At 38.1% G+C, this 23,159-nt stretch overlaps 2 protein-coding genes across 6 annotated transcripts in view; one reads left to right on the top strand and one right to left on the bottom strand.

Annotated features, from left to right (window-relative positions):
- Positions 1–1,464: 1,464 nt before the first annotated feature.
- LOC137273976 (zeta-sarcoglycan-like) lies at positions 1,465–16,109 on the top strand. 3 transcript variants are annotated; one of them, XM_067806908.1, is made up of 7 exons: positions 1,465–1,596; positions 8,630–8,809; positions 9,513–9,702; positions 10,210–10,329; positions 11,713–11,779; positions 13,026–13,149; positions 13,811–16,109. In XM_067806908.1, the coding sequence occupies exons 2-7, from the start codon at positions 8,639–8,641 to the stop codon at positions 13,988–13,990; spliced, it is 852 nt and encodes a 283-aa protein (XP_067663009.1). In that variant the 5' UTR covers positions 1,465–1,596; positions 8,630–8,638; the 3' UTR covers positions 13,991–16,109. The 3 variants fall into 3 exon arrangements, with proteins under 3 accessions (XP_067663009.1, XP_067663008.1, XP_067663010.1); XM_067806907.1 differs by lacking the exon at positions 1,465–1,596 and adding an exon at positions 4,170–4,267; XM_067806909.1 differs by lacking the exon at positions 1,465–1,596 and adding an exon at positions 6,607–6,839.
- Positions 16,110–16,849: 740 nt separating this feature from the next.
- Positions 16,850–23,159, bottom strand: part of LOC137273966 (kelch-like protein 8) — a 32,809-nt gene continuing 26,499 nt past the window's right edge. For 2 of the 3 annotated variants that reach the window (XM_067806896.1, XM_067806894.1), the window contains exon 9: positions 22,464–22,554. In XM_067806896.1, coding sequence (XP_067662997.1) covers positions 22,541–22,554 — 14 coding nt within the window. In that variant the 3' untranslated portion in view covers positions 22,464–22,540. Of the gene's footprint in view, positions 22,555–23,159 lie in introns of all 3 variants that reach the window. The other variant, XM_067806895.1, reaches the window with a different exon arrangement.

Below are 23,159 nucleotides of genomic sequence, written 5' to 3'. Positions count from 1 at the left end.
AAATGCACTAATCACGACCACCGACTAAGAAAATCACAATCATGACGTAAAACAGCTCTTGATGACGTGGTATCTGGCGTGACGTTACTCCAAACTTACGTAACAATCAAACACGACCAGGCATGCACAGGACCACATTTTACCTTTGAATGACACAAACAATGTCGTCCGGAGAGAGATTGAGTGTGTTTGTGTTAACGACGCTTTTAGCAATATTCCAGCAATATCACGACGGGGAACACAGCTCCATAGGCTTTAGACATAGTACCCATGTGGGGACTCGAACTTGTATCATCGGCGTGACGAGTGAAGGCTTTAACCACAAGGCTATCCCACCGCTCCGCAATAAACTATATAACACAGATAGCGGAGACATAATTTTATAAACGTAGTATGATACATGGGTTATAAACATAACAAATGATTTCTTCAGGTGCATAAGCATTAACTAAAACAATGGATTCCAGACATGTTCGTCAGTTTTGTGTTGACATGCAGAAATATCTTGCTGTAGATCTAGGATAATCAAGCGGTCACACTGTTGTGACGATGGACCACAGTGTTTGCGATCGATGTAAGAGTCAGGCCCTGGAACAAATACATATCCAAGAAAGCTCACGCAAGCCTAGAATATGTCGCAAGTGTACATTATGACAGTTTCAAAAAACATTAAATGAAAATGAAGAGAATCTCTGAGCTCGATATCATCATTATTTTATGATTAGAATTTAAGACTCCGTTTTTTCCTGTTAAATATGTTAATTTCAGAGACAAAATGTTATTCTAGGGTTTGTTCTCCCTGCACAGAACACATGGAATGGGTTGCAGTTAAACACCAAAATAGCAAAGACCAACAGATCTGCAGGAGGAAAGACGCCAAGGGGGACCCTGGTCGTTAAAGAGTTGCCTACTTTCAAGAACCCCGAGTTTCGATTCTCCATATGGTTACACTGTGTGAAGCCAGTTTCTGCTGTCCCTAGCCGTCATATTACTCATACATTGCTAAACGCGACGTAAAACCATGCCTCACTAACTCACTCATTCGTAAGATACGCATTGATCATCTATACTACGAGGCGACCCACTCAGATAATTTGGCGTCTTTATTGAAAATATATTTATTCCTTGTTAAATCCAAATATGATTTCAGATCTCAGATAATGCGGTTCAAGGTCTGTGCGACAGACAAGTTCGAGTAATCATCTTCACCCAGCTGACTTTTGAAGTCTCAGATCTGATTTTGATCAGGAATTGAAATATGTCTCATCTACTTAATAACTATATCATATAACACATTAAGGACCTTTTAAGTTTTCAATTTTGGTAAATTAAATGTCTGTTGTAAAACTGTGGTCTTTCAAAATGTGGCGTCAGTTGCGCACCCGTCAGTAATCTGCTTTCATCTGTCAAAATCTGGCATCGTCATGATCGTGTTACGAACGCCTTGTGCTGACCGCTCGCACCATTCCTCCGCTCGCAGCATCTCAGACGAGAGGGGGAGCAGAGGGAGGCGAGAGGAGAGAAAGTGTTTACAGATACCAGCTTGGGAACATGGATGCCGCAATACCAACTTGCCGGAGTAGCTAAACAGCACAGGTTAGTGCATTAGAACTACCTCCTTTTTGTGTGTGTTGCTGGAATATAAAGATACTATAACTTAGCGGACATTCAATCTCGTTATGGGGTCTACTTGGAGTTAAAGACTTAAGTGCTAAACTTTTATGGCTTCAAGATTTTCGTGACCTTTTCGCTTCTTGGCAGATATTCCTGCTATGTTATATATTGCTGTGGTGAGCGTTTGAAAGGAAGATGGAGGTAGCACGAGGGGGTTTGTTGATGGTAGGCTGTATCAAACAGAACGTAATTCGTGTCTTCATTAAGTTTAGGGTGGGATGTAGTTCTAGTCTATCTCCAACTCACTACGCAATTAGAAGGAATGAGGGGATATTGGCTAAGGATAAACGTTTGAGTTAGAAGAAGTGACAGCTATGTACTTAGTGAGGAGCAAGTCAGAACACATGTGGGCACTGTTCATTCTCAAACCATCTCACGCCCAACCAGACACTGTGCTGATATGAAAGGGGCGTTGGAGGAATTAGGGCGTCTTGACCATCGCGCCCCTCCCCACTCCCCCATACCTTCCAAACTCCCCGTCACGTCAGGTGTTAGTGTTTAGGTTTGTGGACTGTAATGACTTCTCAGACCCTGCTGTGCCTGAACATCCTGAGTTTCCAAAATGACATTCTATGACAAGCCTTTTGTTCTCAGGCTGTTTGGACTTTTGATGTACCACAGCTGAATCTAATCTAGGTGAATGTTTGCAAGCAGAGTGAAAAGTTAGGGTTGTGCTTGAACTGACCATTAGACTAGTCTGTCTAGTCTCACTCGCAGTCCCTAAACCACACTATTTTTCCTACTGCCTAGCCCTCTCTGCAATGCTGAAGCCCTAAATGAATCAAGTCTACATTTCCTCAGGTTCAAGGATCTCTGGCCTCCCTTGGGCTCCTTTTCAACTGAAATGGGTTTGTTTGTTACTACCCAAATTATGTAAGTTCAGAGGCTAAGTCTACAGTCAGTCTCACAGTCCCTGAACCACTTTCATTATTTTCTCTTCTACCAAGTCCTTTGTTCGAAAATAGATTTATTCATTTTATTAAGCTGAAATTTATTCAGAGACTAATGGTTAGACCTGTCATAACATTCAACAACACGGGGGTGCCTTGGTGAGGCTATTTCAGTGTTCCTGAAAGAAAATATTTATGTATGCAAAAGCCCTGAAGCAAAACAAGTCTAAATTTTCATTTGGTATGCTCACATTTGAGTTACTTTTTTGAATAACTTATATTTGGAGTTAATTGTATCTTTCAAAATCAAAATTTTCAGAGACATAGCCTTAGTTTGTAGTTTGGCTTACAACATATTACATATGTTTTGTAGGGGTAATATATAGAATTTGCAGGTTGTGTATTTACATCACATTTCAGAGGAACGTTCCATTTAATATTATTCCTGCGAACAATAAAATGCAACCAAAATAGTTTGTGACTGTGAAATTCTGAAGATAATTTGCCAGCCCAGGTGTAGCAGAGAAATGCTGTATGGAGAGTGATTTCCGGGGCGCTGTCAGGAGTTTGCAGACTCTTGTTGAGCATGGTATTTTTAGATTGTAAAGAGTTGTGTGGCAGGCAGCATATGTTACGTAATTAGTTTAGACAGATAGTAGTACATGCAAAATGCAGAAGGAATGTGTTTGTTGTGGGGGTGGGGGTCGTGTGTGCCTACAAGGATCAGTAAATAATGAACATTTGGTGAAGATTATTTTTGTAACAAGTTTGAGTTGGTTCACTACTATAAAATAAGTCACAAATATGCATGTTAGGGACCAGTCATAATTCATGGCTAATAGGGGTGGTGATGATTTTAAGAGGGGTCACCCATTTTGTTCTGGGGAGTTGGGGGAATGGGTGGGATGTCATCAATTTTGTACACATGTTCTGGAGGGGGTGCCAAGACAAACAGGGGGGTCTCTTACTTTGTACATTAATTTTTAGGGGTGGGTTGGGGGTTGGTATCATTCACACTGTACATGCAACTCCATAAAAATCAACATCACCTTTCCCCCCAACCCACCCCAATCCATATTTGATTGGATTGTCTGGTCCGGACTCCGTTCTTCACGGAGCGCCTCCATATAGCTGGAATATTGCTCAGTGCGGCATAAAACTGAACTCATTCATTCACTCACTCACTTTGTAATTCATTGACAATATGTGATACCTGGCATGCTATGAATTGTACATAAAAGAAAATAGAATCCCTAACTATCCAACCTAATTCTGAGATTGCTGTTATCATAACTGTAACCTTTTATCTACCTTTAATATGAATTGTTTGGCTCCAGCTGGAAAAAGATAAAAACTGTAAGTACAAAGTACAGGAGCTTTCAGTATGAACAGGTATATGTATTTCATTTTAAGAAGATTCTATTCACCTTTCCTGTCTAATCTATCAAGGAAGGGAGAGGCAACAAAAATTAAATTGGTACAAATGGCATATTGTAGTCTGTCACAGATCCTCTAAACAAGTATATCCCATGTAAGTCTAGAATATGTGGCAACAGTGTTTGCCCTCGGCATCATAGTTTAGGAGTCAACGTGACTCCCTGGTTCATGAGAGGGAGTCATGGACATGTTTTCGGGAGTCTACTTCAGTTTGGAACTTTCATCAAGACTTGAATTGTGATTATCAAATCATGACCAAAAACAAGGTAAGACTGGTCAGGTATTTAATCAGCATGGAGCAGTTAAGTAGCAAACTTTAGTTTTAGTTTAGATTACAGTAACATTGCATCAACAATGATGCAAGCCTCTAAATTCACTGAATATTTGATATAATTTGTGTGTCAAATATGCAGGTTTCCTGCATCATGGCAAACACTGTGACTAGTCCAGATTTCTACAGTTTCTGAAAATGGAGAAAGTCTCTGGGTGCCTTTTCATTATATTTTATGATTATTTTTACATACAGTGTTTTAAAATCTGTAAAATATTTTCATTTCACATCCTAGGTGTAACCGTGTTAGTCAAGGCAAATTAAAACAGTTTATAAAAATCACATCAAGAATTTATTTATGCTGAAGTTGATTTATATAAAAATAAATTAAACAATGAAGATATTCATAGCACTACATCAGTGTTTTTGTCAGTGGATATATTAGAGTCTGCTAAATGCAAATCAAACCAAATGAGGACATCAGATGTTAATACAATGACATTATTAAGACCTACACATTGGTATGTGTACAAGTACCCCAGCTCTTAGATCTGCTGCCATGGCGACATTCCGTTTGTCATGACTCCCTGTTGCCACGTGGCCCAAGTTTACTCAGAGCTGTGTGATCCTGCAGTAGATAGATCACACAACCCTTTTTTGTACCTCCAGTTAGAGCCATGTTGACAGATGGCCCTGTGCCCTTCTTGCCAGGCAGCCATTATGCTGTTTTAACGATTGTGGAATGACTGGCACTTGCGCTGGTGTTCACACGTTGACTGGTGATGAAATGCTGTTTGGAGGTTTCGCAGCTTCAAAAGTTGCCTGCAAGTTTAAACCAGCCTCTGTAAATTCAAAAGCCTCATCTGACACTTTTTGTGAATGTCATTTTGATTCTGTTGACAAGAATTTTGGATATATGTTGCTGAGCTTTGAAATGTAATACTTTGTTGTTAAAAGAAAAGGGTTATTTCCTTGAAAAATATTTGCAGTTGATGTAGCGCATTGCTGAAATCAAATAAACAGCCATTAAAGTGATATATTGGGGTTGACAGCATGCCATGTAGTGAAGTTGTAAGTTTAATTTGAAAACACAGATTATCAAACTAAGGCAATAACTGAAGGTTGTGGATTTGCCCAGTATAGTTACATAAAGACACACACATAGACACAAAGAATACAAACACATGGAAACACACACACACCTGGGCTGGGACGGGTCTAAATATTCTATCTTGGTACCCCAACAGTTGTTACCCTACCTTTCCCTACACTTACACCCATTATATTAATTCCTCACATCATATTTGAGTTTAAAGTTCGAGTTTTTCAATTTCTTAACCATGTGTTATACATTGAATAGAAGTGACTGTAATTATGTCTAAAACTTCAAAGACAATACAACCTTTTACAACACACACACACACGCACACGCACACGCACACGCACACACAGGCGCACACGCACACACAGGCACACACGCACACAGACATCTGCTTTTTAGTGTCATTGCCATTTGACATGTCCTCAAAACCAACAAATCTAGGATGAATGACATCCATTGTAGCTTTTCTAATTTTGCTGACAAAGTTACTATCTGATTTTATAGAATAAATACCACTAAGCTTTCTGACTGCTGATATTCATAATTTATAAGTTATAAACGTCTGATTTGAAAATTGATTTAACAAAACTATAGGGCTTGTGAAAAGATTGTGAAGATTAAAACCTTGTAAATGAAAATATATGTCAGCATAACGTGGATTAGAAGCTTTTAAAATATCATGATAGGAATTCAAGCTTACTTTATTTAAAATGTTAATCAAATTAAACAGCTTATAATTAATGTTTTAATGTTAATTGTCTTTTAACCCTGTAGGTAACTTCAGTACAAAGGGTTACTTGTTAGAGACAAATGTGACATGAGATGCTCTGACAATATCGTAAGTGTTAATTAGTTGTAGATTCAGGTAATTAGGAGAAGTAATTACCTTGTTTGGGCCATCCATATCACAGTGACATGTGGCAAACTGCTAATTGTCATAAATGTCAGTGTGTGTTTGGAAGAAGCCAGAGTAGCTTGTAACTGTAGACATGGTACAAACATACTTTCAGCTAGTTTGTCTTGCAACTATATTTTCCCATCTTGGCAGCCCTTAATGTATTGACATAGCTCTAAATGAAACCATTCTAGATTTTCTACAGGTCTGGTTCTTCTCTTGCTGGAGCTCCTTTTCAGTTTTCATTTAGTTGCTTGTTTCTATTGAAGTTATATATTTTCAGAGGCTAAGCATTAGTGTTATATCTTACAGCCAGTGCTACTCTCTGCACAACTACACACATTCCATGGACTGTGTCTACTAGGCTGTGCGTTATGTGAGCCTAATTCTGATATCTTGTTTTTGGCAACAGTAGAAGACACATGTGTATGAATGATGTTGTTTGGGAAACAGTATTTGTCAGGATATACTTGCTTGGATGCTGTGTCAAGGACCATGGAGACCAAATGAGATGGGAAAATATCCATTAGTATTTTGTGCCACAGTAATTTCACAGAGAGATGTACACAGGTACTGTTTACCTTCAGCTGCTGATAACATTCAGACGCTCACTCAGTTTTTCAACCAGAATGTACATACACACAAAAAAAATGTCTAAAAAAACAAAATGATTCCAGATGCTATCATCAAGATGATTCATGTTTTTGAAGGATCCAAACATATATTAAGTACTTCACCTTGTCAGGTTATTTTGGTTGTATAGGTTTTTTAGACTTTTTGTAAATAATCCATTTATTTTTATCATTTGGTAAATTAACATATCCACCTGCTGCAACTCTGATTTATTCTGTGAATGTCAAGAATAATACATGAATGATGTGGGTACAAGGTCCGTTGTGGTGTTGTGATCAGCCAAGATGGCTGCCAGCAGGGTCATGCAGTACGATTCAGAGGAGCTATTGCCATGGCGCAGGAAATTGCCTGTAGTAAACTCATGACTGTGCCTCTTTATTTAATGTAATTACAACAGTTATGGATATTGCATATGTGCAGAGAATTGCTTCCATCTTGTATTAGAGCCATGTGGTTCTCAGAATTATGCATGAATTTCTGTGAAAGATTTCTTGACATAAATTCTGTATTTGAGCACAATATGTATGAGATCTAGAGATCAGATTGGGTGTATGGGGAATAGTATTCTCAAGCAATGGTTTTGATGATTATCTTATTCAGGATAACACTCAGTCATCATTTACATTATTAGGTTGATTACAGTATAATCTCCAGCCATGGGACTTGAGGTAATAAAATGAGTCATGAAACAACAGAAACTAATTGTGAAAATTGAATTAGGATTTTAATGATTCAGTTAAGACTACAAGACTACAAGACTACAAGAATTTGAATACCATGATGCATGAAGGGATGTCCTGAGATTTTGGTAGGTTCGGACACCACAGCTTATGTTAAAAACAAACATGCTTATCAAGAAATTATGGTTGTCATAAAGTGTTGTTGTTGTAGCATTCATTATATTTGGCATTACCATTTCTGTTGTAAGTTTAGTACAAATTCTAGTACATTAACAGTTCAGTCCCATCTGGGATTTGACCACACACATTCTGAGTATGTCATACAAAATCAGCACTCTAACCCATTCCAACTCCATACTTAGAAGTCAGACAACGTGCCACGAACACATACTTTGTGTACCCAACTTGAAGGTTTTAATTAACTAAAATTACTAGCTAACCATAGTTACCTAAAACATTTATATAGTCCAGAAGGTAGCTCTTGATTAGGTATATTTTAACCACAACCATTTGCAAATGTGTGAGGGAGATGTTACTCCCTTTTGTTATAATATCAAATGTGAAGTGTTATTATTAAGGGACCAGCGAAGTATGTCTTCAGAAGGTATATGCCACAGTAAACTGATGGAAAGAGTTATGGAAGTGATTAGTATTTAATGATACTGTTTATTGTGTTTATGTCATATTGGCTTCATGACCCTACTTTGTGAACTGTTTGGAAAAAGTATATATTTTATAGACACATGTATAGACATTACTGGAATTCAAGTATCTGATTTAGCCATGCTGATACTGGTGGAGGTCCAGTTTAGAACCCATGCTTGTCATAAGATGTGACTAACAGGATCGGGTGGTCAGGCAGGGTGACATGGTTTACAATTGTAACCAGTTCCCAATTTTGCAGATCAATGCTCATGTTGTTCATGACTGGATTGTCTGGTGGAGACTCGAGTATTTACAGACCACCGCCATATAGCTGGAATATTGCTGAGTGCAGCATAAAACTAAACTCCCTCACTCACTCCATCCCTGCTATCATTGTTTCAGCGTGAAGAGATGGGGTGCGGAAGGTCATCTACTGCGGAGTACACCCCAGTGTCGCAGCCAGTGGGAATCTACGGTTGGCGGAAGCGGTGTCTGTATGCTTTCATCCTCTTTCTAATGGTGGTGATGATCATGAACCTGGCTCTCACCATCTGGATCCTCAGAGTTATGAATTTCTCCATTGTAAGTAAACACTAAGTCATATTAACCATTTTGACAAAAAAACCAACATTACACACTTTCTTTAGCATTTTTCGAGATTAGACAAGGTAATATATAAGTGTGAATACAGTAAGTGCACAGTAATGATGACTGTCACTCAGAGTACCATAGTGTTCGTTAGTATGGATATGTTTTAGGTGATCCATAGCTGATGATTATATTTGGAGTAATTTTCTTTTGAAATACAGTGTTTTCTTGAGTATAGTGCAGACATCTTACAACGAAAAGCTTGTAGAGACTTGACACTCCATACATGCACAGCATTAAGTCTTTTTCCTCTGTGCTGCAACAAAAGCCGACCATGGACCTTGGTATTATGTCATTAAATCAAAAGACTGCAATTTCTTTGTTTTTCTAAACAAAATATGTATGGGTGTGCAATATAATGATGAAGGTATTATATCATTTGTGTGAGATCAGTCAGGATTTTTTGAAGATATTTGACTCTCCTTATCAATATTTGTTCAGCTGACACAAGGTTTATTTAACTTTAACTATATATAATGAGATTTAGCCCAATGTTTTTAAAAAAGGTGAGGACATAACCACAAACCTAAAAGGGTCAGTTTTGGATGATTAGTGATTTGTGCACTGAAGAATTCAACATTAAAACAACTGTAAAAAATCTGCTTCAAACTGTAAGCAGTTGTATGTATTATGGCAGGATGGTATGGGCCAACTGAAGATAACTCCATCAGGGGTGAAGGTGGCAGGTGAAGCTGAGTTTGTCAAGTCCGTGTACGTCGAGGACATCATGTCCAAGGAAAACGAGCCCCTGTTTATTGAGGCAGCTCGAGATGTACACATACAGGCACGGGACGAGAATAACAAGGAGACTGCCAGCTTCAGTCTGGGTGAGGATTAAAAATATAGAGAACATTACACAACACATCACACAACGTGGATAGAGGACAGAACATGAGACAGCATATCATACACAGAGGACAGAACATCACCCACAATGTCACAGAGGATGGAACATTACACAGCATGTCATGGATAGAGGCCATTACACATCATGTCATGGATAGAGGCCATTACACAGCATGTCATGGATAGAGGCCATTACACAGCATGTCATGGATAGAGGCCATTACACAGCATGTCATGGATAGAAAGAGGACATAACATTGCACAATAATGTCATAGAGGACAGAACATCACACAGCATATCATAGATGACAGAACATCACACTTCATGTCATGGATAGATGATAGACCATCACACAGCATGCCATGGATAGATGACAGACCATCACACAGCATGTCATGGATAGCTAACAAAACATCACACAGCATGTTACGTCATATATGGCAGTTGGGCATTATGATCTAATTGCTTGTCACGTGTGATGTTTCAGAAAAAAACAAAGCAACAGTCACATGTGACAGTTTCGAAATCAAGGACAACAATGGTGCCTCACGCTTACTGGTAGATAAAGATGAAGTCATCTTCGGTGTGGATGAGGTTGTATACTCTGGTGGGTTTGGTTTAACTTCTCTTTTTTTCAGAGTATTTTGTAGTCTCATGATGCTTCAGTATGACAGTTCATGATTCAGGTCAAAAGGAGATATTTACTTCAATGGAAAAACCTAGAAGCATTAGTCAGACCACTATTTATTTAAAAAGCAAACTTGATTAAACTCATGATCTCTGAGGTTGGGTTTTGATCACATCAATTTTTAGGGTGACCTTCATCTAAGGTCAGGGTCAGAAGAACTCAAACTGATAAATTTCATTCACACTCATAATGTCAGGTTACGTCATGAAATATCTATTCCTTTTCCAACCATTTATGACAGCAATGACGGTCAACAATGAACTCAGTGTGTGTCATATATAGTAGCAAGTGGCAAGTTGCATTCACTCATGAAGAGCATGCCAAATAGTTACATATTGATAGTATTGTAAGTTTAGTATTGAAACGTCATATTTGGAACACAATCCCAACTTACAGAAAGCAGTTGTACAAGTGTATGAAATAGCATCTGCCCGGCGGCCCAGTGCTTGCTAGATGCATGGCGGGCTTACAACATAATTTTATAGCTGGCCCTCTGTGCCAATACATTTTCCAAGGGTATATATTTGACCATGTCATTGACTACGGGAAATATTTCAAAAATAATTTACAGTTGTGGTAACTAGATGATGTCTAGAGAATGCTTTCAGCCAATGAATAATGTTGTTCTTTTCTGATGGCCGTGACACAAATGAATTAACAGTGACCACCAAGTAATGGTTTTATTCAATTTGCTTGTGCACATTTTCTTTAATTACTTTCTTTTAACACCATATCAATTTTCTGTATTTAATACAGGGCTGGTTACATGTTAACAAGGCAGGCAACATTTTTTAGTTATCAGCCCTGTGGGCTTCCTGTCTTTCTGTAGGAGTTTCATACACGGTTGTATCTTATATATCATGAGCATTTTTAATTGGAAGATTATTTTATTTGATGGAAGATTATCCCACTGATCTCTAGGCAGTTTATATCAGAGATTGAAGGTCAAGGTAATTAAACAGGTGAAAAACACAGAGAATCTCTTGTATATATGTCTCCATTTCCCAATGTGGAAATGATTTCAGCATCGTTATGAAGGTTCCAAGAGACTTTCTTTTTCAAAGGGATTGAACAAATGTTTAAGCATTTCTTTAAGCTTTCACTATTCGGGACTATTTTTACAACACCATAACTAAGCCATTTGTAAGAACAAAAACATATCATACTCTACAAAACATTAATTGTTTTGGAAATGTCATTTCACATTTGTATTTTAAGTTTTGCCCCTAACTTTTCCATAACTGTTTACTTGCACTTGCTTATAAATGGTGCGTTATGGGTAATACCATCTTCCTGTTCCAGGGAAGGCTACATTTGACGGATCTGTGGAGACGCCATCACTGCGGGGACCACAATCAGAATCTCTCGTGTGAGTTCATAGTTAGTTCTTGTCTAAATGAGGAAAGTGGGCATAACAGAGCTATGAACACTGTTGCTGTTATATTGATGTGGGACTAAAGCCTGAAGAGGTACAGGTGTTCCTGTAGGAAGTAATTTCACAGGTTAATCCTGAGCCCGAATATCAAAAACTGACATTTGTGGAACAAGCATGCATGCACGTGTATGTGTGTGTGTGTGTCTCTATGTCTGTGCTTGAAAGCCAGATACCCTAGATGTTAGACCATGGTCAAAACATTTAAGATTTATGTGTTGTGATAATTGAATGAATTGTCAGAGATGTCTAAATTTTTGTCGGAGCGTGGCAAGTTTTGCTGAACCTTGCATGCCCCCCGGTACATGTTCAGTGTCATCTCTTGAGCAAGACCAAGTGATTCTATGAAAGTTTTTTCGTCACACACTGGGTTGATAAATTAATTTATTTAATCACAATACTTCTAGTCTTCTTTTAACAAGATACTCAACAACATAGTTTGTACAATCTTGTTTTGCGGAAGCAACATGGATAATAAGCATTAAGAGAATTTTAGGCATCTGACATTTAGAACACAGCACTGGTGAGACCTTCATTAATTACTTTGAATTATGTGTTTTAAAGACGTGTTTCGAGTGTTTGCTTGTCACCCTTTAGATTCAGGTCCAATTCCAAAAATGGAGACAATGTGTGAAGGCCATTTCTGGTATTCTCTTGCTGTGGTATTGCTGGAATATTTCTAAAACCTGTGTAGAACCACTCACTCGTTCAGCTGCAGGACTGATGATGTAAATAATACAATCCAAAACAAAAGCTGCAACAAATTAAATGAGGCCTCTCTCCATGCTTTCTGAAGGCAAAAGTTGTCTTCTTCCATGTGATATAAGTGCAGCTTATACCAGATGAGTGAGTGAATATGCCAAGCCACTAGGATACTCGGTCATGTACAGATAGAATATAAAATTTGTGGGACTTGTTCAAGATAAGTACACTTACATGGCCGTGTTTGTGTTTGGTATGACACAACCAGATTCAAATCCCAACCTTCTGCTCTCAAGGCAGACAGTGTTTCCATTAGACCATGGTGGTGACCACACTTAAGTGAATTAACATGCATGTGAATACATGCTCAGTAACACTGGAACTGGGATAGTGCCCATGTTCTTTTATAAGGTGCTTTTTTCCCAAAATTTAACGCTTGCCTGCTGTGATATATTTGACGTGGGTTATCTCCCCTCCTTAGGGTGGAGTCTGAGAGCAGTGCTGTGAAGCTGTCAGCACCAGGGGGTGTCTTTCTGCATGCACCAGCCGGTAACATCGATATCAACACGGCCGATGACATTCGGCTGCACAGTAAATATGGCTCTGTGAGTATTTGGCTTCATTCACACAAAATGGTCCAGAGACAAAAACAATTAAGCTGCTAAAGGTTGCAAAATAAGGTTACACCACAGAGTACCCTGGTCTGATTGTGTGAATTCTTTTTTTATAATTTCGAATGAATCTACAAGGAGCAGGTGGCACATCCTACTGACTCGTGTTGTATGTGAAAAATAGGAAACTTTCAAGGGCAGCCAGAGGCATTATTTAAAACAATACAAGTGCCATGAATATGATTTTTTGTCCACTGAAACAAAATAAAAACTATCCCTTTTTAGGTTCTTTAGAGGCATGTAGAAGGTGGTATTCAGGTATAAGACACAGTGTTATAGATCTCAACTTCTTGTTTATTGTTTACACAACATTTCTGGGATATTCCTTGCCCCTTTTTGAGGTGGATCAACAGTAGAGAAGTTGACATCCACAACATTTGTCTTTTACCTTGATATATTTAAAAATGGTTTGTCATCGATCCATGTTTTGGATCCTGGTGTTTTTTTAATGTCACCCATGCATCCAGGCATTTGCTGCCTCTGTTTTCAGAAGCATTTCATCTTTTTGTCTGTTTCGTCTCACCTGTATCTTTAAAAATCTTAATACTACCACACCATGTTGACATGTTGTATTTACAAAATTTCACTTTTACAGATCCTGCTTGACTCTGCTGACATCTTCCTGAAGAACCTGAAGTTGAGTAGACCCACAGGCGCAGGGCGCGAATACCCTGGGGTGCACCAGCTGTGCATGTGTCCCAGTGGGCGCATCTTTCTTGCCGCGCCCAGCGGGGACTGCCGAGCAACAGGGGATATATGTAAATCCAAGAGATAGCAGACATGATTTTCAGTTTACAAGACTCGTTAACCATGGTTACACCCTGTGTGTGGGACTATAACAGTGAAGAGTGTTGAAGGAATTTCTTGAACAAGACATTCAAGTATATTCACTCTTTGGAGATGGGTGCATATGAACAAGAGAACATAGTAGTGTTCAAATATCTTCCGGATAATGATGCATATCAAGAGTGCCTTATGAGTAAAACAAAGGCAGCTGTCTGTTCTCAATCCAGTATGCAGCTTGTTTACTCATATTTGTAGGAATGATTGACACTGTTTATGAAACACCCAGGTTTCCTAATCTACTTCCTGTCATGTGCAGTGCGATCCTGATCTGTTAGCAGGAGCATGACACCCCGTGTAAGAGACTTCATGGTGAAAACAGTCTTCATTATTCTAGGTTGTAAAAAGTCAAGTTATAAGAAGATAAGGCTATTATATTCTCACAAAGCTGTGTAACTTAAGGTCCATCAAAATTTTAGTGTTAATATTTGTGCTTATTCAAGACAGGACGAGAAAAAGGAGTTAAATACCATCATTTTGAAAAAAAAACAACCTTTGGTAGATCAATTATCATGGGTGTATGAGGGAAATATTTTACTGAGTTTCTTATGAAATGTTGTATATGCGTATGGCAAGTCAAATATGGTCATGTTGAATGAAAACCATCTTCTTAATGTTTCAAGTGCTACAGCATCATGTTACAAACACTACAGAACAAGCCATTGTGTGACTGATTCAGCATAAGTGTATTAGTCAGTTGATCTGGGTCTCCTGGCAATCATGATGATAGTATGCATGTGGAGGCTTGACTCAAAACAAGTGACCACCAAATGGTAGTTTCTGTTTTGCAATACCTATCAGCAATGACAAATGAAATATAGTCAGGTGACATAATCAGGTGTCCTTTTGATTCTTTTAAACAGTATATGTATATGTGATATGCAATTGGTGGATGACAACTCTTGTAAAGACCAGAAGATTTTCCAATCGATGCAGCTGAGATCTGTGGATAAGTCCTCTGTGGACTCCATGTAGACATGGCTGATGTCTCACAGAATGTTGTGTTAAAACTATGATTGTTATACAAGGAAAAGGTCCCCTTTCCACAAGGCAATCCAAGCACTAAAGCATTTGTAACTGCTCCACTTACAATTACATCAGCCATAGAACTAAGATCTTTGTGGACATAGGTCCAGGCCTTCATCCACCAGAAAGTGATCTTCACAGTCTGTAAATTTATTAATCTCCTTGCTAAGATCTCTTTGGCTTTGTTCCTTAAGTGATGAGTGCTATTGTGAACCTCTCATAAAATATGAACAGGTGCACCACAGAGACAGGAGCCTTGGATAGCAAAAGCCCTCTGATACAACTAGTTGATCCAACATGTGAAGTGTTCACTTTTAATCAGGCATGTAACAATAAAACATCCAAGTCTGTGCCTTCTTAAAATAAGTTTGTAAATGATTACATTTTTTCTTTTTGTGGATGTGTAATTGCAGAATTTTACTCCGTTATTGTTTTTCAAGAATGAGTTAACCAGGATGAATTTAATAAGATTGTGTTCAGTCAGGTTTCATGTCGTGGGTCTGATGTTGTATGGTACCCGTGTCGGTATTCATGTTTTCCTATACTGGTATTGACGCACTGGTGTTGTGTTGTATATAGTATCACGCTGTCATCTATTGGGAGTTCACGAGACTGATGTTCTGACTTATGTTCCTGGCACTGTAAAATAGTCACCATTATGAAAGCTTAAACACTAAGCGTTTTCTTCCAAAGTTATTAGTAGATGTTGTGAAGTATACATATTGCAATATATCACCAATATTTTTCAGCAACTTTAATAGTATTTAACAAATACACCTAACAGTATGGAACTATCATTCTGTCAGGATGGTAAACTGATGCAATTATCTTTTGAAGTGCTCTGTATTAGGCAAGAATGAGCAAAAGGGACAAAGACTTTGGCATTTGATAACTATAGAGATGTTATTTATGAGCATCAACTTCTATTATATAGCCTGTGGAACTATGTAAATACTTGTCATTGTTGTCATTGTCATCAAATATTTAGTTTGAATTTGTTCAGTTGAAATAAAAGTTTATCTCAGTCCCACATTGCCTTGATGAGGTATCCATGACAACCAGAGTTCAGTCACCCTGTATAAGGAATTGGTGTGCTGAAATACACATCAAGCTATGACAGAGCACTGTTTCCACCAGTGTGATGTCACTTATGTGAGGAATCAGTGTGTTGAAATACACATTAATAAAAGACAGTATGCTCTGTCCATCACAGGAACCTTACAAAGTAAGAGGACACAGCCTCTTTCATTTGTAAGACCATATCCAGACAATTTCCACATCAATGCAAGGACCCTGGAATCTAACTCTTCACACTTACATAGAAAATGACAGTCATGGAATACTTGGAGTTCCTTATGTCCAGGCCCCTGTTTCACAAGGTGATCATTGCACTAAGGTGATCATAACTCACATATTTTGACGTAGACTTGTGAATGGCATAGAGCTACAATCGTTTTGTGAAATGGGCCCTAGTGGGTTCGCAACACACCATATTTTTTCAGAATGATTAAGTATTTACTGACTAGCATGCAGACAGCTTTTCCACCCTGCATTGCAGTCATATGGCATCCTGAAGGAAAGCCTACCGCGAGAAAATCTAAACGGATATGGGCTTCAAAGGTAAGGTGATGAAGGTAAGATGTGATCTCTGTAGAGATCTCAACCATCTCGCAACTCTAGGAAGGGAAGCAACTCTGTTGGCACAGTTGTCATTCATGAGCCTTTGTACGGCATTAAGAGGGTTCACAGAAAACAGAAGAATATATCATAGTTGGCACAGTTTTAATTGCTGCTAGCAACCAGGCTAGTATGAATGGCTTATATCAAAGTTGCACATTGTTTTCTATATTCACACATGCTGGCTCACGGCTTGTACAAGAGTGAATGTGGCCATGAGGTTTCGTAACATAGAAACTACTAAAAATCCCTTAATCGGTATATATTCTGCATTAAATGCTCCACCAATTCACAACCACTGTGGTAAAGTTTTATCTAAAAACATGTTGTTTCCTCAATATCATTCAGTTTAAAGAATTAGTTTACAAATCAATTCTTTGTCTTGATGCAGCTGATATGTTAAGTTTAACATGAGCTGAAAACCTTGCAAATGTTTCTTTTGAAAAACACTGACAAATTCAGAAAAAAAAATCACAAGCATCTGCACAAGCACTATTAACATAAACTCTTGTACTTGCGCAATTTGATTAAAGCTGTTTGAAAGACGACACGAGATCCAGTCACACGTTGAGAGATACCTTTGGGACACCACCAAGCACGCCACATCACAGAATGCACATAAAGATGGCTTATGGATTTCTAGCAATCAGAAGATCACTACAGAAATATACTTCTACAAAGAGCACAGGATCCAGTTGATGACCTTAAGGTATAACTGTGGTAACACATGATGACTGCCCTAATATAAGTGTAATACACCTAGAGCTTTGTCCATACTGCAGTGATGATTCCACATTGTGGAAACAATCATTTCTAAAAGGCCATACACTCAACCATTCCCCTAACTTATCTACATTTAATTTCTATTTTCTCCATTTTGGAAAATATAATCATTAGCTAGAACAATTTTATCTTAAGAATAATATAAAGTGCAAAGAAACAAGCTACAAATTAACCCTTTGATTTCAAAAGAGGCTTTCGCCAAACATTTACCTTCACACAAACACAACAAACATAACATGATGCAGCTTTAATAGTCTCACAGTCCGTACAGAATCTTCTATGCCTGTTCGGTATAGCAAAGAAAAAATATTATGACTAGAGAGTATTTACAACAAATAAATATCCACATAATAAATACATAGCTGGTTTGATTTCATATCCAGCTCCAGGAATATTTACATCACAACATATGTCAGTATTCATTAACACCAAATAGAGGTTCAGTAACCAGCCCTTTCCTAAAATGTCCCATTTATGAAGGACATCAGCTAAATGGTTTTGCAACTTGTACAGAACAAAATGCAATGTCAGGTATATTTGTCTGTTGCAAGACAAGAATCAGTCAAGAAATCAGTTACAAAGATGGACAATGAAAATGCTTAAGAACCATTCATAATATATGGCTATGGGGAAGATGTTGATTTTTATGGAGAATCATGTACAATGTGAATGACCTCTCCCTTAAATATGTACAAAATAATCCTTTGCATGTCATGTACAAAATCAATGCCCCACCCCCTTCCTATAAATTTTAAGCATATTCTTTTGACATTTTAATGCACAAAATTGCTGACTGCCCCTACTAGTTGCTGCACAGTTGACGATCCCCCTCAAAAAGGCTCAACACTCACCCCTTCAAATCCTTACCACCCCACCCCTCCTAAGCTATAAATTATGAACGGTCCCTTAATCACTTTTCCTGCAGTCAACATATGTTCTTCACCTATGAAACACATCAACTGAAATTCAAACCAAAAAGGCATCATTGTGCTGTGGCCATTTTCACAAATATCAAGAACAGAAAATGAAACTGTGTCAGTATATTTCTATTTTCAACACTTCTCTTCACGTCTTGACAAAAGCTAAATATAGTCTAAACACTCACATGGCAAAAACAATGAACAAGGTTTGGAAATATTAGTTTACATATTTCTGCTTCTTGGAGACTAATCTTCAGAAAATGATGATGACTAACAATTCCAGGTTAAAAAACTGGTCACCATTCACTGTATTTTTTCACATCTGAATCACATAAAACTGACTTCTAATCTCAAAGACCACTGAATAACAAAACATTAACAAGTTAAAATTGTATTTTGCAGAACATCTAATTCATAAGTTAATATTATTCATCTTCAGCTACAAGGAGCTACCCGACATCAAACCTAAAATAACTGCTGAACACAAAGACAAAATATCAGAGGATGTTGACATAGAAATAGCTGGTGTTTAACCCGCTCGTCCTCCTCACCGACAGCGACTGGTTCTTACACTAACCCACTCTCCATTCTACTCCACTGAATTTCTCCTGGCCCATACACATATTAGAGGAACCACATCCCAGCAGCATAGACCCATTCAAAACACAGTAACAGAGACAAGAAAGATGTAAAACACCATCCAAAATGAAAAACAATTTTTTCATTTTCATCCTTATTATTTTTCATCCTTTTACTCTTGGCAGAATAGTTCAACCACATCCTTATGAAACTTATGAGTTGCAACATTTAGATTGAAATCCATCACGAAACGTACTGCATTGTAAGTTCTTGAAAGTTAGAAAGGTTGGACAAACAATAATACATGACATACTTTCATGGATACTGATTTTATATTCTTTATGTTTCAGAGCGAATTCTTGCTCCTTCAACAGATGAATGAAAATGCAGCAGAAAGAATAAAAGAGGTTCTCAGCCATAAAATTGCCTCATGTATCCATACTCCATTGTGAGATGACTTACAGGTGAGAGTGTTATTTCACTTTGTACAGCTGTTCTCACTCATAACAGCAGTAATGTGGAGCAAAATGTCTTGTGCGCAGAGCTTGATTGTGAAATCAGATAAGCAGGAAATGCGATTGTCAATGTAAACAACAAGAACATCACCACAATGTGTCACGTGACATACATCAAGATTGTCATCCCTAGCACACTTTCCACATACATTATTGCACACATTGCAATTACTGTATTGAGCACTTGTTGATACATACAAGTGACATTTCCACCATCTTCTCTCCCACACAAATATCAACAATGTCAGTAGATAATTCATAGATAAATAACATGGTAGAAATAATTCACCACTCTGTAAATTTGTATATAAGAATAGTTGGTAATTCTGTGTTTTACTGCCAGACAACATAATGAGTATCTTGAATGACGGCTTACTTCATTCTCCATGCTGCTGCAAGTCTTGGTATAATGCTGATGAATTGAGTTAACTTTCAAAGCATTCATTCTTCAGCTTCTTTAACATGAAGAGGTCTGCCACAGTACAGAGTAAGTTCAGTGAATGACAGTTCAACCCAAGCATGTCACACACAACAGACAAGTTACTCAATGCCAGGTAGATTTTCGTTGAGCTAGCTTGCACCACTGATTGAGAATTACACACTGATATGTCAACACCTAGAGTCCATTCACACTACCATAGGCCATAGGCATGTTCAACAGAGTATTCACGAATATCCTGAATGAAAATGAAGTCTCGCACACCCACGAGTGAGCACTAATGAGAAGTCATGCTAAGAGATTTAGCACGACATCCAGTGTTGCTAAGTGATATTTCAATTATTAATGGCACTTCTGGGAAGAACCTTTTTTGCAATATATTTATTCATTTCAGTGGAGCATTTACAAAAGTATAAATGCTTTTTATGACAAAACAATGTTGGCACAATAGAATAGCATAAGAAGTATAGTAGGTAGTGCCTAATACAGCCTCTGGGAAGAACCTGTCTCTTAGCTCCATGTCACGACAGAAATGATAAAACACTACTGTGAGTTCTCCCTGCGTTATTAAGAGAAAAATACTGGCGAGGGCAGTTACCGTTCATCAGCAGTTTGCGTGTACACACATGCTCGCTAAACGAATATTCCTTCTGTTGAACATGCCTCTGATGTTTTATCAGCAAACCGGATAATGATGGTGCTTAACTGTCATAATTTAGACTAGAATAGCCTTGTTTGCTTTGTGGATACAGTACAGTCCTTTGCAATCACATTACTATGTAAATATCAAGGGGTAGCATAAATATCACCATCTTGTACCACAACTGGATCAGGGTATAAACATATATGTTTATACTACATGATGAAAAGAAATAAAGGTATGTTTATTGCTGTTATTAAACCTTTGAGTTCAATCTAAGACTGCTAAACATAACTGGATAATTGTTGATTATGGCATCAGGAAGGTGGAGGACTTCAATATCACATGCACCGGTAGTGTCTGGTAACCTTGGTAACCAACTCGAGGTTCCAGTTATCACATACAATCTATTCCGAGTTCTTGTCCTGCTCCTGTGATAATTCTCTGATGATCCTAGCATGTTTCTGGAAAAGTATAGCACAAGAAGTGTACTTCTTGAAACTCATGATTTTATCGTAATCTGAAAATACATGTACTAGGCAGCATATTACCTGTCACTAGTATATATCCCATGAAAATATTCTCACATTATCACAGACTGAACATTTAAATGAAAATATGACCCAGTTTAAAAATTCTTGATCTGTTTCATCATCATGATCATGAAAAACTACTGCTTGACAAGTATTAGATGAGCCATGATCTGAAAATGACTCATATTTGCATATGTGGGAACACCCTCCAGAACATTCCATTTGAAACAAGAGGGAAACAGGTTGTCGTCTAAATATTGAAAAGTTCAATTTCCTCGTCTGAACCATGTCATGATGGTGTCTTGCTAAATGAAATCACTCTACGAGACAGCAGAGCAGTATTGATTTCATGCCACAGTCAGCATGTCTTACACATGCTTAATCGCCAATCTAATTGTAGCAACCAAGAGTATTCGTCCAGATTACTTGCCCCACCTGCTTGTCACAAACGCGTTCACTGCGCTGGCTCATCTAGTACTTGTCAAGGAGTACATAACATCTGATTTCACCGCGGATTTTGTCTCTAAAACACACCTCAACAACAATGGACTAACAAGATACACCACTGAAAATGGTAATGTATATAATTATTTCACAACAACATGTAACCTGTCATGCAAACAATAAACAATAATGGATGGAAAAATCTGCATTCATAGCAGCGGAATTTGATTTTCAAGTTGAAAAGGGACAAAGCTAGAAGCACACTAAGCCGTGATGGGTGTAACCTAGGAAAATAATAAATACAGGTGGTACTATGTCAACTAAAAGCCCAGAGCTAATCACATTTGGTCCTTGCTGTGCTTCAGGCAAAAGTAATCAACCAATACAAGTACACCAGGCTAGGGGAACTGTGTGTGGAGGGCGATGAGTATGTCTGGTCTCAGGATGAATTCTGGCAGCAGGTATAGATGTCCTTCGGAACAGTCAGATGAAGCTGAGTCTTCACATAGTCACCTACGCTAGGAGTCCTGTTGTCCAGCCACAAGGTCATCCATCGTGTATGAGAATATCTGCTTCAACCCTGTCCACTTCATCCCATGAACTTCTGTATCATAACTCCAACAAAGTGAGTAGAAAGGAGTGTGTGTGACCTCCTCTGCCATCTCCACCTAGAGCTCTCTTGCCAAGACAATGCATAATTGTGAGTAGACTACCTCCATCTTGTTGTATGTATCAAGACAGGCAAAAAGTCTTCCAAATAAGTGCCTCATTTTGATGTTCCACAATATATTTAGCATGTCTGCTTGTGACACATCAGACACACTGTAGACGCTCCAGCATCATGCCTCTCATATATTTGCGGATAGTTTTTACTGGGCTGTCACAGAAGGCAACACCTGCCCCCGCCCGATACTGTTGGATCCCCCTCACAGACGACCAGCTGCAACAAAGGGAGCAAACTCTGTCACAACAAGCAAACAATAATGCCAAATCATAAAAAGCTAATGCACAACAAAATAAAAGTAAATCAAAACTATGTGATTTCAACTCATGATGCATCCCTATTGTAAACCACTTCTTTACTTCAAGCTAATGCACAACAAAATACAAGTTAATAAAACATATGTGATTTCAACTAATGATGCATCTCTATTGTAAACCACTCCTTTACTTATTTACAGTTGTTTCATGTTGAAGAATTAGACTATAGCGTGAGTATGACATTGTGTTGTATCCAAAACAGTGCATTTGAGCATGTTGAGCTAATGATTGCTACAGAACTCCGTACAGAATAATACACAATAATAAAAGCATATGCATTGCTGCTGCCTATCAGACTAAGTCTGGAGTAGATGGACAGAACTTGAATTGTGAACAACCGTTTTAGGGCATAATGACAAACTCCTTTAACATGTTAATCATTGTGCAGTGATGCTGACCATCTGATCCTGAGTTTATTGTCTTTAGCACCATGCAGCAGCAATATTTGACACCTTCTTGTCTGGTCACTATAATCTAATTTCTAAACATATATGGCTCATTATA

The sequence above is a fragment of the Haliotis asinina genome, chromosome 2 (assembly GCF_037392515.1).
Source record: "Haliotis asinina isolate JCU_RB_2024 chromosome 2, JCU_Hal_asi_v2, whole genome shotgun sequence".
NCBI lineage: Eukaryota > Metazoa > Mollusca > Gastropoda > Lepetellida > Haliotidae > Haliotis > Haliotis asinina.
This window is presented reverse-complemented; position numbering and strand designations above follow the sequence as displayed.

Coding starts and splice junctions, on each gene's coding strand:
- LOC137273976 (XM_067806907.1), top strand. Junction 8,810..9,512: donor GAGTTATGAATTTCTCCATT/GTAAGTAAACAC, acceptor GTATTATGGCAG/GATGGTATGGGCCAACTGAA. Junction 13,150..13,810: donor TGCACAGTAAATATGGCTCT/GTGAGTATTTGG, acceptor TCACTTTTACAG/ATCCTGCTTGACTCTGCTGA.